The sequence below is a fragment of the Filicampus tigris genome, chromosome 9 (genome assembly GCF_054856515.1).
Source record: "Filicampus tigris isolate MCC_2025a chromosome 9, RoL_Ftig_1.0, whole genome shotgun sequence".
Classification (NCBI taxonomy): Eukaryota; Metazoa; Chordata; class Actinopteri; order Syngnathiformes; family Syngnathidae; genus Filicampus; species Filicampus tigris.
In genome coordinates this window covers 13,812,530-13,834,213 of record NC_141225.1, presented here as the reverse complement: position 1 = coordinate 13,834,213, position 21,684 = coordinate 13,812,530, and the positions used below count along the sequence as shown (strand labels likewise).

Sequence of the window (21,684 nt, the reverse complement as noted above, 5' to 3'; positions counted from 1 at the left end):
TGTTTTGCTCAAGAAAATGTGATCTTCGGAGATCTGCTTCATATGAAAGAAACAAACGTTGACATTTTTAACTGTCATAATTGACAACATAGGTGGGTGGAACTAGTAGTTAAAACGTTTAGCCTCAGTTCTGAGGCACATGAAGTTAGTTATCTTTGCAAATGGTTAAACACACACAGGACTACTTCAGTCATTCAGGTTGTGATTTTATAAGGTGATCTCCATTCCCAATTGTTAAGGATTCAGTTTGCTATTAATGCAAACTGCTTGCTCTAAGTTGTAGTCATCATCAAATACACAAACAGCTTTACAAAATTTCTGTGCAGACACTGCAACTCCAGGGAAAAACAACATATTAGCACTGATGTGCTTTTTAAATACCAAACAATCCAAGTTGAAACTATGCCTGATGTACTGTGTTCAACTAATTTTTCATGGGGCGAAAAAATAAAGGATCAACAACTTCTCAGTCCATATCAACAGTAGCGGGGATTCCGATTTCAATATCCCGTGACTCAGAGTTCTGTAGTTCTCTGCGAATCTCTGCCGAGATCTGAGGGTGGGTTTGTATCTTGAGCAGCTCCAGCAGCGCCGTCTTCTGTTCGGAGGCCAGGTCAGCCTTGTATCGCTGAGCTAGTGTGAGTAAACTCTGATGCCAGAGCACAGGAAGCACTCGCTGTTCGCTGCGGAAAGACAGGAAGTGAGCCACCAAGGCATCTAGCACACGGAAAGGCAGGGCGTATTTCTTGTCGAGCAACAGACGCAGGAAAATGCTGTTGGCACCGTTGTACTCCATCTCCGCCAATTTGAGCATCGTGGCGCTGAAAGGTAAAAAAAAAAAAAAAAAAAAAAAAAAAAATGTACACGTTATGCAATCTTCCACTGCATGCAAACCGACCCCACCTATTTTAATGTGCTCGTTTTGAATTTCAACAACTAACGTGGCACCTCAAATGCCCCTCAAGGTATTGTCAAAAAGCCATTTATTAAGACACATGGGAACTGTTTTCAATTATTTCTTTAAATAAATTAATAAATAACACGTTGTTTGTCAAAATGCTATTGATGCACACATGACTGGATAAGAGGCATGAAGAGGGGTTAGCCTCATGCCGCTAGCTTCGGCTAGCCTGATCGCCGCGAGGCTTAATATATTCATGTTAGCTGGACCACGGAATGGAACAACAAGGGTAGCGAAGCAAAGTGACGCGTCATCATCAGATTATTATGTCCAATAATGCACAAACGTCTGTGTGTGCTAATGAGAACTTAATTCATCATACAATTTGTAGGACAATGCTCACCAACACAATGTTACACATTGTTGGGATAACAGTTCTAAGTCATTATTTTTAAACATTTTGTACGTGATTTATCCATTGAAGCTTAACTTGACTTAAAATGAATTTAAGCAACTGTGATGTGTCATTTTCAGTTGACAACAAATGGCAAAATGTACAGGAGTGGATTTTACTGCTTAACTCATATTCCACAAACGCAGTACTAAACAGAATGCTGTGCTTTGATTAGTGGAGGCGCATAGAACACATTATCGTAAAGAAAATTATGAGGTTGACTTCCACTGTAATGTTGGACCTTGATATGGGAAAACCTGTCTCTCTCAGAATACCTGAGTTGATTGTGTCTAACCTCAGTGATTCCACAGTATTTGGGAAAATACGGTTAATGTCTGCAAGACCATTAGAATTTTGCAGGGCTGCAGCTATCTAACATTTTTATAACCAAGTATCCTATCCTACTATTACCCCATTTATTAATCACGTGCCATCCTGACATTCTACATTCAACTGTATCTGTGACTTTGAATGTGTGTGGATTTTAAGCCCGGACCTGTCATCTAAGTGACGTGTGTGTCAGTAAATGAGAGTGTGGGTTGCTGTTGGCTCAGCATCGGGGCTCTCTATTAATTCATTTTTAAGGTCATCGTAGTCGCCAGTAGTGAGGATTGTTTAATACTGTGTTGTGGTATATCATAGCTGACACATTAGAAGGACATTTGTGGACGAGACAATAGCATTTGTCTCAGGAGGGACAATGCTTACCTGGCGTGGAGCACAGGAATAGAACACTTTGTGAGAATGCTTCCAATGATGATTGCCTCTCTGAGAGTGCACGTCCCAGATTCACACAGTGGTATCAGTATACCTGTGGGACAAAGAGAAGATTTAAAAAAAAAAGATGTTGCACCAACCACATTAATCCACATGTGTTTGGCTTGATTACAAATTTGACTAAGCATATCGTGTGTTTTGATAGGGCATATAATTAACACACATTCCTGAAATATGACTTTATGTAATGAATGGGTTAAGGTTATAAAATGATTAGTGTGTATCTTTTACACAATGGCAATAAATTCCAACGGCTGGGTCAACGGCCACGTAGGACACCACGGTTCCAATTTGTACAGTGTTGATAGGGTTATAGAACACATGGCAAATAGTCATAATAGATCATGACATGTTTAATATTTATTAAGGCCTTTGTCAAGGTTAACATTAAACATCTATAAATCCTCATTTTATACATTGAGTGCTTTAGTATACGTGGTTAAGAAAGACGATGGTGGTTCTGGACCTGTTTACATTAAATTACCGATACACATATGAATGTTTATGGACTATTGTTGAAATTGTGTCAAATTGTAATTGAGTCAAAGTCTTAATATCATCTTTTTTTGTGTTCAAGCAAATCATGTCTTTAGAAATACATTTAACCTATATTTCTGCATGCCATAATAGTTTCTTCAACAGAATAAAAATGAATAATTTAAGTGTGTTTCTGAGTACCTATTGTTAGTAACTTATAGTAACCATCTTAACACAGACTGAAATACACAATTGAGGCCCATTAATCAATAAAATACAAATAGCAGCAGCATAATGTTTTTGGATGCAATACTGCCACCATGTGGACATATTACAAAATGAAGGTTTCAAAATGTGGGTCAAAGTGGAAAATTCCACGTAATAAATTATGGCATAACCTTCCATGGTGTAAGCAATTGGTGTCAGTTGACATTGTGAACCAAAAAGGGATCTATAATTTTAGAAATAATTTTCTATATTTCTTTAATAAGCCCACAATTTTAACTACACTCCTGAGGAAGCTGAATGTCATTACAGTAAGTATTTTAACTCTGAGCATACGGTAAAAACTACAGTGGCAATGTTAAAGAAACTTCATTTGTAATGTGTAAATATTTCCCAACAACATTTGGAATCATACAGGACCCAGACTTATTAATATTATTATTTTGGCAACCTCATTTATCCAGACAAAATAAGAAAGAAGCAGCTGTTAATAAGATTCGGTGCAGTACACCACTGCAGAATACAGCCACAATTATAAACATATTAAATGAATATCTCTCGGATAGTGTCAATAAAACGGATGATTATTAACTGGAAAGACTGAATATTTGAAACACCTCAGTATAGGATGTCATCAGTCTGGCCCTGAGTGAACATCTCACCTTTAAACCAGGCTCCTGGTTTGAACAAGGCCTTCTTCAGAGCACTATAAAGATGAAAGTTGAGTCTCTTGTATTCGGCAATATCATCCCGAACTCTGGGCAACAACACCAAGTTGTAAAATCTCTGGGCCATTCGCTCTTTCAGATTGGAGGAAAAGATTCTGCAACAAAAGCAAATAAACATACTGAAACCAGTCATTCTGACAAAATCTTCATTCATATCATGCAGGTAACTGACCTTGTCGCTTGATACATGGCAGCTGCTGTCCATGTCTCAGGCTCTGTCAAATAGAGGACCTGCTCCCAGTTTGAAAGCGCTGGTATTATTTTGAAAGCCTTTGGCAACTTCCCACTGCGATATTTTGACAGGACCTGAGGCGGACGTAGCACAAACACACATTTAAACTGCGGCTGCAATCCCCTCAGGCTGACAAATGCATTTGGATGAGAATAAATTCTAAATTATTTCATTTTACTGTATCTGTGGGCATAAGTACAATTGGCAAATGTTAAGACAATTCACCTTATTGACACCTCTGTACACTTCTACTATCCTAGGGTCAAGTTGTTGCATTGGACAGCCAGATACTTCTGACATCACTGTTCCCACTTCTGTCTGTTTTTCTGTTATCTTCTCCATTATAATGTCTGCTAAGGTTCGCCTGCATGACAAAAAAAAAAAAAAAAAAAAAAACACAAACAAAAATAATTTGTTTATGTATGATTATGTACATTCGAAGCCGAGATTGTGCACGGGTCTTGCCTCATTGGGGGGTTCTTATTCATGAACATCTCAATAGCTTTCTCGTCATCAGGGTTGACCACAACTTCGGTGTCATACACAGCGTTGGCGTCGCCTTTACCAACGGTTTCTCCCAGCGCTGGCCACTCGTCATCTGAATCTGCATCCTGAGACGAGGGACCTGAAAAAGTATTTCAAGGAAAAAAAAAAACATTGTTAGAGAAACCCTTATGTTACACCTGGAACATTTGTGTGTGTCTGTGTGTGACACAAGACAACAATAAAATACTACCACGCAGAAAAAAAAATTGAGAAAAACTGTAGGTTATGACAATGCCGTAGTCTGTCAATACCTTAGTCATATAGTTAAATATTTGTATGAAAAACACTTATCTGCCATAAATATAAAATAATCAAATGATATACAATAAGCACTGCGGTAACTAACGGTGTCACAGTAAATAAATACTGTATGAAAAAAACTTTTAGATCATAAATATGACAAAACAGGATGCAATATGCTTTAATTTCTGTTGATTACCCTCGCTGTGACTAAACTTTCATTACATCTTTGGTGTGCTTGATTTTTTTGGTACTTCAAGGTATTAATCAATCCCCTTTATTTACAAACATGATACACAATAGAAAGCAAATAACATACAAATTAACAGATACATCAACAGAGGCATTACAACACTAAACTCTCCTACCTTTTCATAGAGAAATTTAAAACACTACTATTTACACACAAGAAGCATCTGTACCAGTGTCTCTAGATGTGGGATAATTATCATTCGAAAATACAAAATGTGCATTTGTGTGTCGTTTATTCGGCAAATAACACTACACATTTATTTGAAAGACTGTATAGTACTCTTCCACTTTAACAAACATTCCTTTCGCAATGTCAGAAGCGCATCATCAGAAGATACTGTACTTTTCTGTAGGCTAGTTTTACTACGGCAATTGAGACAACTTTCCACCTTATTTATGTAGTATATTGCAGAATATTAATTTTAAAAATGCAATTGATACACCAAATTCCATTAAAAACAAATTGTTTAATTTTAGTTTTTGTGATGTAGTTGCAAAATGCTGTATGTCCTACTCGTCTTACCGAGAACAGTGACGGGTGCTTTCTTCTTTGGCACCAGGCCATATTCGTTCTGGAGTTCCTCTTGTTGAATCCTGGCTTGTTGCAAGATCTTCCTGGACAAACGTTCGTTCACGTAGTTGTCTTCGCTCTCTACCCGATCGTCGCGAAGCTTCACTCGGCCTTTGCTTCGAACCGTGTCGGCCTGTAGCATCTGGTCAACCAGCGTGTCCGACTGCCCTCGCTTGTCACCTCCTCCTTTAGATTTTCTCACTTTCGGCATTGTTGCACTTTGTTTAGTACGAAACAAAAACGTTCATATACTAGTTCGCATGAGTTAATTAATGAATGTGGAAATGGTCCAAACAGTGTAAACAGAATTTAGCTAAACACGTGCCAGTGACTTTAAAAAGGGAAGTAGTTAAATTACGTCACATCCTTAATATGTTCGCCTCTCAAAAGTCTTGATTTTATTAATTCTTCTGTCTCGTGTAATTATAATGTTGATACTAAATTAACAAAATGTATCTTATAATATTGTTTTGAATGTATCTTTGTTGGACTTGGTTTTATTTTTTCCGGAATACAAAATTTCACCGCCAACAAACTAGACGAAGAAGAACTTAACCCGGAAGTATTCAAACTGCTACGAAGACAGCACCTGGAGACTAATAATAATAATAATGGGCGTCACTTGGTGAGGTTTTATGATTGTATTGTAGCAATGTACGGCTGGAATAGCCACTTATTAAACCTATTGCGCTTTAACGCATCATTCTACAGCTTCGCCTTGTCCATTAAGTAACGTAGCTATGCAGTGATTCCCGACCTCTTTTGGGCCAAGGCACACGCTTTACATGTGAAAAGCTCACGGTACACCGCCAAACAAAAATGCAACAAAAAATTGATACTGCATGCTGAAATAATCATTAGCTCATCTCAGTTTACTGTGTTCCTGACTTTTATATGCATGGGATCACGTGGATTCAAAGATGAATTATGTACCTCTTGCCATCTAGTGGCAGTACATTTAATTGTTCTACCTGCCATGCTACATAACTGGCATAGATAAATGAACGAGTGAACCACAGTGCATATGTACTAGAAATAAGTCATATTTCCAGACCAATTAAGTGACATTGGATAATTGTCCTTGGTACTCCTAATGATCTCTGGTGGCACACTAATGTGCTGTGGAATAGTGTTTGTGAGTCACTGACTCACTGATCGGATTCAGTCGCAAAGGCATGGTCAATTTGTTGTTTGTTGAGTGTAAAACAATGTTTATTTGTGACTCAGTGTGTGCCAAGTACCGGTGGCAGAGGGGAAGAGTGTGCAGCAGACTGTGGACATGGTGCACAAGAAACTAGAGCAGCTGGGAGCTGTGAAACAGGGCAGCTTCTGTGTCGACTGTGAGACGTACCATGCGACTGGAAGTGTCAGCGGTAATACTTTAGGCTGTTATTTCGTTTAGGTACATGTTTCATTCCAAACGTGTGCTAAAATGTGCAGCAGAACAACTACTTTTTTTTGCACTGCTCTCCATTCTCACCATGGAAAATGTCAAAAGCAATATGTTTCTTAGTCACTTATTAATAGCTATAATAAATTATGAGTACTTTTTGGACATTGAGGAGCTTTGTAAATAATATATCTTTCATCTTTGTTGTCGTCATAATTATTGTCGTGATTTTTATGGTTTTATATTTATAGAAGGTGCATTTACTAATTTTTTTCTATAAGAAAAATAATTTCCCATCCAGTTGGAGGATTTTAATTTTACATCATTAAAGGCGAATACCTAATTAAAAATTTTGCCTTTAATCATTTAATGGTCAGAGACTTTTTGCATTCGCAATATTTGTTTTATCATGGTTGTAGTTTGCAGTGGTGTACAACTACACTGAATCGCAGGATGTTCATATTTTGCTCACATTATTTAGTTGGAAAATATAATGAATATAAATATAATATACAGCACATAATCTTGCAGAAATTGTTGTAGATTAAGTTCATCATTCTTGCGGGTTTACTGTGAGTTGCAAACATTTACACTACCAGAAAAGCCATTTTACCTACTTTTGTAACTTTAAAAAACATAAAATGTTATGTAGACATATCCATGTAATTTTCTCCACATGGCTCTACTACCTTTATAGTGAGGTGTTTGGCATCCATTTGGACTAAACAAATATCGTTCGTATTCCTCTGAAGTCCCAAGAAAAGCAGAATCGTCATTATACTGAATGTAAAACAGCAGTGATAGTGTTACGTTTGTGTTCCAGGTCAGCCTTCCAAGCTCTTATACGTGATGCACAACTCAGAAACCCCCCTAAGCTGCCTGGCTCTGTTCGAAAATGGGCCCTGCCTGGTAGCTGACGCGAACTTTGACGTTCTCATGGTGAAGTTAAAAAGCCACTTTCAGAATGCCAAGGGCCACAAAGTGGAGTGCCGGGGGTCACGATACCGCTACTGTGACTTCCTGATCAAAGTTGGCACAGTGACCATGAGCTCAAGTGCCAGAGGAATATCAGTCGAAGTATGGGCACCATTAAAAAAAAAAAAAATCCCCCTACCCTACCTTTTTTTTGTTGTAACTACACTCACTCTCTCTGCAGGTGGAATATTGTCCCTGTGTGGTTCCAGGGGACTGCTGGAATCTAATGAAGGAGTTCATGCAGTCATTCTTGGGCCCCAGCGTCCCAGAGCTGCCTTCTCCATTTGCTGCCAAGCCTGATGGCATTTTTGCACCGGCCGACTGCGTTGACACAATGACACAGTACCTGGAGTTGTTCAACAAACTGCGTAAACTGCAAATTCAAGGGAATAATGTGCGCTGAATTGCCATTCCTGAGGAGACAGCTTTTTTTTTTTTTTTTTTTTTTTAATATTACTAATAATGTTCATCAATTCTGCTCCTCTGCCATATAAAAAAGCCTGGCCTTTTATTTTCATTGCTGGAGCCTTAAAATCATGTATAAACCCATCTTGTGTGTGCACATATCAAAAATATTTGAAACATTTGTGTATTCAGCTATCCTTTCACAATGTTCACACACTTATCTGCCATATATATAGCTAAAGACTGAATGCTAATACCATGTGAATACTGTGGGATGATAAGGCTGGGTGGGGAATCTATTACTATTAGGGGCCATTTTATTTTTAATAAAAGTTAATAACATTCATGAAAAAGATCCAACCACTGAATAAATGTTTATTTTTACATTTGTTTAGGGCGGCGTGTCTGCCTCACAGTTCTGAGATACAGTTTAATTCTCAGCTGCCGCTTTGCTGTGTGGGGTTTGCATGTTCTCCCCGTTCTTGCGTGTGTTGTCTACATGTCTACCAACTTCCTAACACATTTAAAAAATTGTTAGGTTAATTGAACACTGTACGCTGCCCATAGCTTTGAATGGTTTTCTTAATGTGCCCTGCGATTGACTGACAACCTCTCCTTATCCTAAAGGTGAGGTTTTAACAAGGAATGCTTAAACTATACGTATGTATTCATACTCCTATCCAATACTAGGACCCTGATATCATTTTACCACCTTGACTTTAAATTTAGGGGCTGGTGGATTAGAAACCATGTGGAGATACAGAAAAGTAAACATGGACAACAACGCTAAAGTTGACAGTATATGCTCTGTAAAATGGATAATAAACTCCGCGTGGCCAGTAATGGAGTTGGCAAGTTGCAGACACGGTGTGTCAGACAGGCACCGACTTTTCTCAAAGCACTATCTCCGCTCCACGTGGATGGCTCAAAAATGCCGCAGCGTAGGCCAGCCGGGCCTGCTGACCCTCCTGCACCCAATCATCTCCCAACGACAGTTGTTTTTTTTTGCTACATTTTGGTGAAACGTGGCAATTGGAAGAATATGGTTTTGGATGTTAAAATGTCAGTAATGATACATTGTTCCTTTCAAAGGTGTCATATTTGAGTGAAATTTATGTCATATTCAACAATTAGAATTTTGAAAAACTTTAATTAAAATAGAACACATTTTCATTACTATTGCAAGACGTAAAGTAATGGCATTGCCAATAATTGACAACTAATCCTCTGAGGTGTTATTGTTAGAGTTATGTTGTTTGGTTTTAACTATATTTGTAAATTCTGTTCAAATTGCCTTTCATTGAACTAACTATGACGTTCTTAAAACCACTTTTTAAAGGGGGGCGTGGGTAACGCAAATCATAAAATTGCATACTATATGGATGCTTGATCCAATACATCCAGTCTTCGTTGTAATTAATGGTCGTGCTCGTTTGATATGGTTATTCCTTGCATGTAATTATCATCAGAGCCCAGAATGTTGCAGCTTCTTGAATGGAGCATGTCCTTAAAACGTGTCACGAAAAGAACACAAACCACAGTGGTGACCCGAGGTCAAGCTCCTCCTCGCCTAGTTTGGGGCTTCGAGTCTCGGTTATTGTTCCATGTGGCCTCGGTGGGTGGGTGGACGGACTGCTGGTCCATCCTGCTGCCTGTTGTTCCGCCACTCGGCCAATGGGAGGCCGACTGTCGCTCAGCCTCCGTCCAATGAGAGCGGCGGGGTCCGGGCTCACATCGAGAGTTGGGTTGTTCAATCTGAGTGAGGACAACAAGAAGATTTTTTTTTCTTCCTCTCTGGTGTGCCGGATGGATGCGTTCCGGCGATGGTAACGTTACCCCCGCTATATTACTTTCATCGCAACGCTTTACTTGTAATTAGCGAACCAAGCGCTGCTGTCCGCTGTGGATGTCAGCGGGGAGTTTGTACTCGCTTAGCGGCGCAGTGCGTTAGCTAAGCGGGTAAATCAGCGTCGGCGACCGACAACTGCGGCTAGGTCAACTTCAATTAACACGGGGGGCAACGCGAACTACACTTCCACGTTGTAACAATAAAGCAACGACTCTGTGACTCGCGTTTATCTCCGACAAAGTGCCCTCAGGGACGCCGCCTCGGCTGCTTCTCACCAGGCTAGCGGCGCCGCGACGTCCCCTTCGCCAGGTTAGCATGGAGCGAGCGCGAGCTAACTTGGTGGCCGCGCCGCCTCAACAAAGTTGCTGGATGTTCTCGGGAAGAGAGGGAGAGGGGCTCTTCTTCTTCACGCCCCTTTGTTCTGCCTCGACGCGGAGGTGGAGGCGGTGAAGTAGCCTAGCATGGCGTTTACGAGCAGTCTGCAAAGAACCGCTCGAACAATCGGGATTAAAAAATCCACGGCAGGCGTGTGGTCAATCAGATAACACGCAGTACTGTAACACAGGACGATTAGCGGCTGCGGTCCACGTAATCCTTGTTTTTTTTCTATTGGCATTGTTTTAAAACATCAACATATCGGTGTCGAGCTCAACAGATGTAATTAAGTGCTTTAAATAACGACCCCAAAGAACCCTAAGCACATTTTCATGGCCAGTCATCACCATTAAGATTTCTATGTCCATCTTGTTTGCATGGAAATAAGAAGGTTTACGCGTTTTGACAACAACCCATTCCATGGTTACCTGAATCTCCAAATTTGATCAAACCAACCACAACAAATGTTTTCAGATATACATTTTGCACAAAATCTTTTGTGTAACTGAAACCCGCAGCAAAAGTATTTGATAGTGTCCAATCTGGGGTGCATCAAGTGGTTTTTATTTGCAATTGCATAGGGAAGTCAGCAGCTGTGCATTTGCATCTTGTCGTTAACAAGTGTCATTCAGATTAAGGATTTATACATTTTGCAGTCACTGTCCCATAAAAATCACGTCATTAAAAATTTCATCAGTTTTAGATAGTTACCTAAAAAACAAACATATTTTAAAAGAGATTGTTTTTCCGAATTATTCCCAATTTGAATTGGAATGATGTGATTCATCTTTTTTTTTTTTTTTTCTCAGTGCCTGTTCCGTCCCCCTTGCTGAAGAAATCCATTTCAGTTTAAAAAGTCGAATTTCTGTGCTTCATTAGTAGCGTAGCTAATGTGAACCTTGAAGTAACCACATGATAAAACACACGAGTTCCAACTAGTTTGTTCAAATCCTGCTCAGGGCACACAGATTAAACCCAGGATTCTTGGAGAACACAGACGCTCCAAGAGCAAGCGTGACATGTATTTGACAGCAGGGGGGACTTGAATGCAATGCACACCTTTTAACACTGTGTGCATTTCAAGTTCTACAACGCCTACTCACTTCTGATTTGTATCTCCCTTAGAATGTTCCAGTGGGTGCTGCTGACGACAGTGGATATGGATGATACAGAGCGTTGCTGTTCTCTTTGAACTCAGTGAGGTTTTGCCTGAAATCTGACCAAACCAACTATTTGTACAGTAAGCACATTTCCCCTTCCACACTATGTACACTTGTAATCCATATTTTCCCAATTCAAGAGTTTTGCCAAGAGTTACAGGGCTCACTTGTGTGCAAAGCTGAAGTGAAATATTATTGACAGTGATTATATAACGACACAGTAATGAATTATTCTACTCCAAATATGTACCGCACTCAATAAAATATACATTTTTCAAAAATCAGGACACAAACCCCAAGCCTTGCATTCTGCATGTTGTAGGCAGGGGCCACAATATGACATTAGATTTGTGCAATTAGAAGCACCTAAGAGGAAATTTGGGGCACAAAAGCGTGTTTGTCCGCCGAACCAGCGGAAAAGGCGAACCACCAAATAAGTGCGTACACACATGTGCGAGCGTGCGTGGTATACGGACGCTGAATGAAAGTGTGGCTTAACCTTACCTTATTTTATTTCGACTTCTTTAATTTTAAATAGGTAAAAACATCAGCCATTATAAATACTTATATTGTGAAACATTTTTCAGCCATATTGCCCAGTCCAACTAAGCACATTGTTTAAAAGGGCATTTATTTAATCTTCATATTGACCAGTTTATTTGACAGTATAGTCTGTTCATTAACCTTCTTGTATGCAGCATTCATGTTGGTATACAGTTGTACATCAATACCTTTCTGACTTTGTCAACTAAAAAGCAGCATTGTCAGTAACTGAGGCATCATTTTTGATATAGCACTTGTATTGGTTGGTTTATTCAATAAGCTCTCATTAGTCTTTTGAGAATTAGTGGAATGAAAGTCTAGTCGACGGAGACTAATCGCTGATATTGTCATTCATCATTTTTCAGTACATGGCAATAAACTATACACATATTCCCACCAATAACATACGCTGAATTTACGCAGAAAGTACAAGGTATAACACAGAAAAACAAAAATGCGGGCTGGGGGAAGGCTCGCCCCCAGTGGTTTCTACCACTGGGAGTTTGTGGTATTTCTCCAGTACACTTGTGACTCTAATGAGGATAAGTGCTGTAGAAAATGGCTGGATGGATGGAAATAATGGATCTCTTCATGTGTACTGTGCAGTGGAGTAATTCCTTGCTCTCCTTCCACATTGAGAGCGCGGGCAGAAAAAGTTGTTCAAAGTCATGCTCGAGCCTCATTTATTCCCCTTTACTGGTTCTCCCTCTCTCAGAAATAGAAAACAATTTAAATTAATTAAGGTGACACACTAATTTCATTCTGCGCACTCATCTAAGCAGCTCAGCCTTCCCGCCCAGGGCAAAAACATTAGTCGACATCCAGCTCTACTGTAAACGTCATTGTGGTTTAAGGATGTGAGTTGATTATTCACCTAGTCTATACTCTCATTCCCAGGTGTGGCTTGCCCATAATTATTTTATGAAAAGCAGTTTTTAATTTACATTCAATAGCAGCTCAACTAACCGGTCATTATGAGGTGCTGATAAAAGTGAAGTATGTTGTTTTAAGGCTGAGAAAAAGAATTTAAAAAATCCAGCGTGTGAGACCTGACGACCAGTGCGTGGTCCGGTCTGCTTTTGCCCAAAGTCAGCTTGGGTAGGCTCCATCTCCAAGCAGCCCTCAATAGAATAAGTGGTCATGGATGTATCGATGAACGTATGTATGACAAATCGACAACAATGTCAGTAATATCTGGAAAGATTGTATTTCCATTATTTATGATGGGGAAAATTGTTTACAAATCCAAACGCACTAACCCACATCCAAGGTCAGATTATATAGGTTCTATTCTATTAAATGTAACGCTCGTTGCAGGGTTTTTTTCTGGGTTCAATTGAGTCAGAGGTGGTACCTTTTGTTGGTAAAGTTTGAGAACCGCCGATCTAATCAAATCACGTGCTTGCCACCCGCAGAATGACTCGCTGCTCGGCTAGAGGACGTGCGTCCTACCACTGACGGCCCCCCATGTGCATGTGGAGAGATGGATCGCTGTAAGCACGTGGTGCGCCTTCGCCTGGGCCACGACCACTCCATCCTCAATCCGCAGAAATGGCACTGCGTGGACTGCAGCACCACCGATTCGGTGTGGGCTTGCCTCAAGTGCTCCCACGTGGCCTGCGGACGCTTCATGGAGGAGCACTCGCTCAAACACTTTCAGGAGTCCCAGCACCCGCTGGCCATGGAGGTGCGGGAGCTGGACGTCTTCTGCTTTGCTTGCGGAGACTATGTACTCAATGACAACGCAGAGGGAGACCTCAAGCTCCTGCGAGGGGCCCTCTCCACCGTCCGCAGCCCCGGTACGCGCTCGCTGCGCTCCTCGGCTTGGCGGCCGTACAGCCACCGGGGCGGGGAGAGCGGGCCGCAGCCTCCCATGCAGCTGGCCTTGCGTCACAGGAGGAAAACCCTCCTGGCCAAGATGCTTCAGAGGTGGACGAGCAGACATCAAGAGGTGCAGACGGAGCGCCAAGAGAAGCTGGAGGAGGCCAGGAGGCAAAAGAAAGAGGTGAAAAGGAGACTGTTGGAAGAGCTGGGCAGCGTCCCCCCCAGAAAGAGCGCCAGGCTTCTCACTCAGGCGCCACGTTCAACCATCACGCTCATTCCTTGTAAGTTCCGAGACCCTCCGGAACGGCTACCTCCTCCTCCCGCCCCCCCCAAGAAGCCTTCCCTCCTCGCCTTGTCGCGGAAGCCCCCCCCGAACGGCAGAGCTGCAAAGCTGAGGCGGTACTACTCGGCCCACTCGGCCACCCGCCGGCGGCTCGCTCCGGGGGTCACCGGTCTGCGTAACCTGGGGAACACGTGCTACATGAACTCCATCTTGCAAGTGCTGAGTCACCTGCAGAAATTCAGGGAGTGTTTTCTCACTTTGGACCTGTGTGAGACCGAGGAGCTTCTGGCAAAGACCAACCACTCGCAGGGGGTGAAGGCGGCGGTCGCCGGAAGTGTGGTCAGCGGCGGTAACATGCCGCTGGCCACGTGTCCCTTGGGCAATCTGACGGTGGGCAAAAAGGAAAGCGCCCCGCCCGCCCCGCAGACTGCCGAGTTGGTCCAGCCCAAGGAGACTCGTTGCTCCACCCGCCAGCAGATGTCTCTGTGCCACGAGTTGCATACTCTTTTCAGGGTGATGTGGTCAGGCCGCTGGTCTTTGGTGTCCCCTTTCGCCATGCTGCACTCCGTGTGGAACCTCATCCCGGCTTTCCGCGGCTACGACCAGCAGGACGCGCAGGAGTTCCTGTGCGAGCTGCTGGACAAAGTGCAGCAGGAGCTGGACACGGAGGCCTCCAAACGGCGGATCGTCATCCCCATCACCAAGAGGAAGCTCTCCAAGCAAGTGCTCAAGGTGCTGAACACCATCTTTCACGGGCAGCTACTCAGCCAGGTGAGTGTGGCGGCATACGCCAGGCAGTCGGCCTCTTTGGACAATCGAATCTCTTAACTTTTATAATAGCTTTCCTTTTACTTTGGTGGGAAAATGTCATCGGGTCAAGGCGAGATGAAAGGGTGCTTCCTTTCGAACGCGGGGGACCGGTGTTTATTTGATCCATGCGTGCTTGTCATATTTATTTCAGACAAAAGTGAGAACTCGGATAAAAGGCGGAACTTAACTCGATGTGGAAATCCACTGCTCTGAATATTTTTTCTTAAATGTGAAGTTGGCATTTTATTTTCCAACGGTGTAAATTATGGGCTATTATGGCCTCTAATCTCTCTGGAGCCTTTGAAATCAGTAGTGCTGGCCCATTTATTTAAATTACATTAACAATGGGACTATTTGTTTAACCAATCGGATTTCAAATTCTCCTCGCAGGGCCAGCTAGCTGGCCCATAGTCACGCCAGCATTATTTTTTCATTCTCTGATTGGTTGCTCAGAGCAAAACCGTTGGACTAGAAAAAACATGTATTGTCAGCATCTCTGCTTCGTGTGATAAATATTGATTCCGAACTGCCCCAGAAAATGTGACACAATTGAGTGCTGTTGTATTGCACTTTTGTGTAATATTGATGGTTTCTGTAATTGTGAGTTGGATTAAGTAGGGTGAATCGCCGCTGAAGTACCAAATGCTCAGCCCACCTCTGATTGGATCTCAGAAGATTGTGGAGATGTACCCAATAAAGTATCCCGCAAAGACATCTATAATGTACTAAAAGTGAGGCCGAGTAAGATGGGGAAAAAAAACATCTTAGTCATTCTGACAAGTAGGATATTGCAAACAACATTGCCGTTATTAGGTGACTGCTTGTGGGGTTTTTTCCACATGGTCGACTTTTATGTTTTCTAAAAAGCTAGACTGGGTTGCATCGCACGGCTAAACACAAGCTCTCTTTCCCGCACGTCTTTCTAGGTGACGTGTCTGTCCTGCAAGCACAAGTCAAACACAGTCGAGCCATTCTGGGACTTGTCTTTGGAGTTTCCCGAGCGCTACCACAGCGTCAACAAAGGCTCCGGCTCCACAGCCTACCAGCGCAGCTGCACCCTTACCGAAATGCTGTCCAAGTTCACCGAGATGGAAGCGCTCGAAGGCAGCATTTATGCCTGCAACCACTGCAACAGTGAGCGCAGCCTTTGGACTTGGACACATGTACACTAATCCTCTGATAACGTTTCACTTCTCCAGCAGGAAGTGGCCGTCGGGATTCCAATGTACCTCCTGACTGAATTACACTCTTATACAGGCATTATATAGAATTGTTAATAATAATAATAAAATAATAATATTGTCTACGATGGATTTACACTGTCGGTCCAAATACTTATTTAGGATTTAAGGTATCAACCCAAACACACTTTTTTCAAGAATATTTTCCCAGCAGGCCCAGTAGTTGAAACACGGCATTCTGATTCATATTGCGTTTTGTGGATTATGAGTTAAGCAGCAAAATCCACCCCTTTTTAGCCATCACAGGAGGCGGCCATTTTGTCACTTCTGTCGACTGAAAATGACATCAGTTGCGCAGGGCTCAGGTAACAACCAATCATGGCTCCGCTTCAGAAAACAGGTTAACCGTGATTGGTTGTTACCCGAGCCCTACGCAACTGTGATGTCATTTTCAGTCGACAGAAACTGACAAAATGGCCGCCCTCTGTGATGGATTTAAAAAAAAAAAAAAACTGTGGATTTTGCTGCTTAACTCATATTCCACAAACACAATATTAATCAGAATTCTGTGTTTTGACTAGTGGAGGCACATTGAACGTAACATTTTCAAGAAAATGTTAGGGTTGAATTCCCCTTTTAGATTATACTGTGAAGCGGCGCCATATAAAAACAACTGAATTGAATAGAAATTGAAGAAAAGCTTTTGTGATATTTTTGCCATCCCTCTTGTCATTTTCAATCAATAATTTGCCATCTCTTTCTCATGTTGTTTGTCAAGAGAGAAGAAGGAAAACATCCCACAAGCCTTTAGTTCTTTCAGAAGCCCATAAGCAGCTTCTGATCTACCGTTTACCTCAGGTTCTACGGCTGCACCTCAAGCGCTTCAGGCAAGTGCCTTTGTATTCCATCCTCTAACCATGTGTATTATTTCATGGAGGAAGGAAGTTTATCCGAACACACTTTTATTCTATAGAATTTCAGTAGAATACTCGAACACTGAAATATTCGACAGCGGTAGCCCTACATTCAATCTTTCCATTACATTGTCATGTTTCTATAGTTTAATAAAACCCTTGCTTTGGGTCCCTGTGATTAGCCTGCAAAAATGTGCTCCTCGCAATTTGTAATTTGCTGCTCAATTGAAGTCGGTGATTAGCAAAATTGCTCCTGTGTTGACTAAGAACTAAATAATAGTGACATGAACAAGCTGTGTGTTGCGCGGGCAGGTGGTCGGGGAGGAACCATCGGGAGAAAATCGGCGTCCACGTGGCCTTCGACCAGGTTCTGAACATCAAACCCTACTGCTGCACGGGCTCAGGTCACTCTGTCCACAGAGGGGGCTACACCTACGACCTGTCGGCCGTGGTGATGCACCACGGCAAAGGCTTTGGCTCAGGGCACTATACCGCATACTGCTACAACACCGAAGGAGGTGAGGGCGGCGGACCAACGCGCTGTCGCAAACGCAACATCCAATTTAACCGGATTTGTGTGCTCCTCAGGTTTCTGGGTCCACTGCAATGACTCTGAGATGAAGGTTTGCAGTGTGGAGGAAGTGTGCAACACTCAGGCCTACATTCTCTTCTACACCCAGAGGTCTGCTTAGGGACTTCTCGCTGTGAGCCTGAGCTGCGTTTATGAAATCGTTTAGCACCCAGATGTCACCAAACACTCACTTTGAAAATAGCAATAGGGACTAATGTTTACATTATGTTCCCGGCGGCCACGGCAATCACGTTTCAGGCCACCGCGGACGTGAGAAAACGTGGGGAATGGCATGGGCAAACGTGACAGACCCGATTTGTCAAGTGTGATGTGTGAAAAACTTTGCCACAGCAGTCGCGGTGCGGATGAGACACTAGTCTGCTTCAAAGCCAGCAAGACTTTAATGGGGGGGTAAAAAAAAAAATCCCAAACAGGTCTGCCATGGCCACCTGGAACATAGTGTGAACGCAGCATGAACTGACAAATGTCCTAACTGGATTTGCACAGACCTCCGCCAAGGTTTACGGAAACTGAAGTGCGCTCTACGCGTGTGTTTTTGTTTGTGTTCATCCATTTTGGATTGTACCACATTACATTTTGCAATAGGGGGAATCATTACACGGCGAGAAGACTAAATACATTTCTCCGTCTGCGTTTTGATTCCGATTACTAACGAAATATATGAAGGACTATTACGGCCACACGCCAAAGAAAAATAACACCAGAATAAAGTCGTAGAAATCCAAGAACAAAGTTGTAATAAAGTTTAAGTTGTTGTAACCTTTGGCTTGTCCTTTCTAGAGGCCACCAGCGAGTCACTCGCATGATTTGTAATCCTAGAATAAAGTCATCATTTTACGAGAGCAAAATAAGTCTGCATATATGTGCCCAATTGTCTGGCGACCAGACCAGGATATACATCACCTCCCCTGCAGTCAGCTGGGATGGGCTCCGGTTTACCCGTGACCCTAATGAGGACAAGCGCAGTTAAAAAAAAACCCCAAAAAAAAACTATAAACCAAATAAATATATGGCAGCTCTCTAGACATATACAGCGGCTGCTGGTCTGAAAATGTCGCGTTTAGGTACACGTGGGAATTATAACATTTGTTTGTTGAAATTGCAACTTCATTCTCATATTTCCCGACTTTTCTAAGAACAACTATAATCTCTAATATTCTCTGTATTGCTACTCAAATTCGACTTATCTTATAGCACTACATTAAAATGTTTTATCGTATTGCTATTTCATTTTTGTTCGTTTATGACGATTACATGAGCTATATTCTCAAAAATTTTCCCCTCGTAATTTTACTTTTTTTTTTTTTTTTTTTTTTCACTCTGGCTCTGATAGTCCTTCATAATATTTTATGTAGTCTTGTTCCACACTTGTGCCACCTCCGCACAAAGTCATGTGAATCAATTTCAATTTTGGTAATCCTAGCGATCCAAACAATAGTTAGCATACATGGCGGAGGTAATTAGCCACTGTGTTTCGAATCTCATTTTCTTGTGTCCGCAAAGAAACGTTTTCATAAATGAAGCTGCAGGTTGGTCCGCCTGTGGGACCAGCAGACTGTGCGCGCGGATTCGATTATGTCCTGCTGAACATCCAGTGGTGTGCTTGCATTTAAGAATTTAGAAAAAAAGAAAAGCTCATTTGTATTGAGTGAGAGGACCGAGCAGGCACACATACCTGAAACTGCGTTTTATGTTGAACACAATACAACAAAAATTTCGATTTCAGGACTTTTTGTTTTGGTTTTTTTTTTTTTTTTTTTTTTATCCCTAGAGCTGTTTTATTTTGTAGCTTTATGTACGACAAGAGGGGATCAGTTCTCCCCAAAATGGGCCAGCTTACTTGAAAGGTGATTCAGAGAAGTCCAGACTGTGTTTGTTGCTTCTGGTTCTGATTATTTTACTTTTTTATTTCTTCTCTTTTTTCCAACTCCTCCCGGTGTACATCATGACGTCGTCTCCTGGCTTGTATGTTCTCTCGGCGAGTTCGCTTGAGTTCATTCTGTGTTCGTCTGCCATGAAAGGAAGCGAAAAGGACACTTGACTGAAAAGTGATGGAGGCTTTTTAAAGGGGGGGGGGAGTTGTCTCATCTAGCTGGTCCTTTGTGATTGCTCGTCTTTTTTTTTTTTTTTTTTTGCTCCTGTATTGTTTCTACATGGCAGCTCCCAACCACCACCACGCTCCCTCTTTGAGTCCATGTGTAGACGAGACCGGCGCTGGAAACAAGCCACTGCAGAAGTGATGAATGTTTCTTTTTGTTTTCAAGAGACATTTGGTACCTTAAGTTTTAGCACCTGAAAGCAATATATTGTAAATCTTAAACCTTGACAGGAATTTAAGACCAAATCAGGAATTTTTTTTTCTACTGTTTCTATCAAAGTCTTTAGAATTTGCTAGCTAATCGAGAAGAAACACTTGTTTGATACAAGTCAAATCCACACTACATTTGTCAACTCCAAGTCAGAAACAATCTTAATGACGATGAATGTCCTACTGCTTATAGGTCAGGTGAGTTCTGTTGTGTACTGTAAAAAATACATGTCATCAATGTAATGGTCATATGGGTTTGCCTGACAGTTATTATTAAAAACATGAAGCAATTTCTTGTGTGATTTTGAGCCATTTTTGCTTAAAATCTCAATTTTGTCTCTCATTACTGTGTGAGATGCGAGCCGTCATTTAGCCCTCAACTCACAACAGGCAGCAGTTTGGAATATTGTGAACAATTCTTTATTTTATTTTTTTCTAAGAGGCTTCAAGCAGTTAATTGCCACTCCCACTTGAAGTTTACTGTTAAACTAAATATAAAACATAGTTTTACACCATGTATTTAAAACAACTACATAGAATCTGCTAGCTTAATGCTAACATGAAACACTAGACAGGCTAACAAATAGCATCATGTATGTGCTCGTGTTATAACCTTTTAAGCAATGGATATTTTGCAGGCGATAATACTCACTGACATATTCTTCATCCTCTGCAAAGAATAACTACTATTACTGCAACTTACTAAAGTGTAACCGCCTCCAACAAAGTATATCAGTATGTCTGCGATATGATAGCGCCAGGTGGCTAAAGCGTGAGCAGCTGTTTCAATTAGATTCAATTTACGTCATTCTGATTGTTTTTAAGTACATCATACAGTGCTATTTTCCCTATTAAGGAACACTGACCTTGCAAACATTTTGGGTGAGTTTGATTGGGAGGCTCAAACGGATTGATGGCATTTCACTATATTTAAACGGAGAAAGATAACGGCAGGAAAACAATTTTTGTTGAGTGAGGTCTGACAGCTGTTTTTAACAAATTTTGGGGTGTGGCATCCAAATCTTACCTCCGTTTTTCTTTATCACGTCAAGTTTTTGAGCAATAGGATCCATGTTTTCGTAAAACGCGTATAAAACACTAAAATGTAGTTATAATCTTTGAAAACTAGAAAAACAGCATAAAACGAAGTGGCATTTACAACGGTATGTCCAAAAGCCAGCACTAATCCTCTTAATTCCTTACTATGCTAGCTGTCTGTTTGCAGATATTGATAGTACTACTAACCTATTGGGAGCTGCACACAACTCTCACCGCATTGTCTCAATTGTGACTGCACAAATAAATTGCCACGGAGCTGTAGATGAGTCCAGTTGTAATCAGATATTCTTACTACAGCTGCTCAGTGGAATTTTGATTATCTGGAGGGTGAACTGTGCAGAAGAACTTGACGTGCTAGGGGGGAAAAAACTGACTGCAATTTTGGAATCAACATGCCAATTTTGGTTTTAATTATCATAAAAAATCCAACTCAACGGATTTTAATTTTTCGAATTGTTCCCCAGTGTAATTTGAGATGTGAGTGTTTTGTGTTAAGGGCGTGGTCACAGGAATTAATTCAACTCATTCTCAAGGCACCACTGTAGTAGTGATTCTGTTAGAGCCTACATTCTTTTACCATCTTCATTAATGTGGTTGTAATTTGTAGTTGTGT

General features: G+C 41.5%; 3 protein-coding genes and 1 long non-coding RNA gene across 6 annotated transcripts; 2 read left to right on the top strand and 2 right to left on the bottom strand.

Annotated features, from left to right (window-relative positions):
- Positions 1–189: 189 nt before the first annotated feature.
- Positions 190–5,878, bottom strand: bysl (bystin-like). Its single transcript, XM_086040742.1, has 7 exons — positions 5,356–5,878; positions 4,260–4,419; positions 4,020–4,158; positions 3,735–3,868; positions 3,497–3,657; positions 2,064–2,166; positions 190–821 (listed from the first exon to the last, which is right to left on the bottom strand). Exons 1-7 carry the CDS (start codon positions 5,612–5,614, stop codon positions 467–469), a joined length of 1,311 nt encoding a protein of 436 aa, XP_085896868.1. The 5' UTR covers positions 5,615–5,878; the 3' UTR covers positions 190–466.
- med20 (mediator complex subunit 20) lies at positions 5,844–9,016 on the top strand. 2 transcript variants are annotated; one of them, XM_086040743.1, is made up of 4 exons: positions 5,844–6,028; positions 6,631–6,776; positions 7,617–7,870; positions 7,950–9,016. In XM_086040743.1, exons 1-4 carry the CDS (start codon positions 6,015–6,017, stop codon positions 8,169–8,171), a joined length of 636 nt encoding a protein of 211 aa, XP_085896869.1. In that variant the 5' UTR covers positions 5,844–6,014; the 3' UTR covers positions 8,172–9,016. The 2 variants fall into 2 exon arrangements, with proteins under 2 accessions (XP_085896869.1, XP_085896870.1); XM_086040744.1 differs by lacking the exon at positions 5,844–6,028 and adding an exon at positions 6,035–6,204.
- Positions 9,017–9,303: 287 nt separating this feature from the next.
- Positions 9,304–10,604, bottom strand: LOC147142096 (uncharacterized). The gene is made up of 2 exons (XR_015088130.1): positions 10,298–10,604; positions 9,304–9,928 (listed from the first exon to the last, which is right to left on the bottom strand). It is a non-coding gene; the product is annotated as an uncharacterized LOC147142096 (long non-coding RNA).
- usp49 (ubiquitin specific peptidase 49) lies at positions 9,811–19,834 on the top strand. Of its 2 annotated transcripts, none has more exons than XM_086040740.1 (7): positions 9,811–9,999; positions 11,523–11,637; positions 13,516–14,978; positions 15,944–16,151; positions 16,977–17,085; positions 17,425–17,630; positions 17,701–19,834. In XM_086040740.1, the coding sequence occupies exons 3-7, from the start codon at positions 13,584–13,586 to the stop codon at positions 17,802–17,804; spliced, it is 2,022 nt and encodes a 673-aa protein (XP_085896866.1). In that variant the 5' UTR covers positions 9,811–9,999; positions 11,523–11,637; positions 13,516–13,583; the 3' UTR covers positions 17,805–19,834. The 2 variants fall into 2 exon arrangements, with proteins under 2 accessions (XP_085896866.1, XP_085896867.1); XM_086040741.1 differs by lacking the exon at positions 9,811–9,999 and adding an exon at positions 10,010–10,331.
- The last annotated feature ends 1,850 nt before the right edge of the window (positions 19,835–21,684 follow it).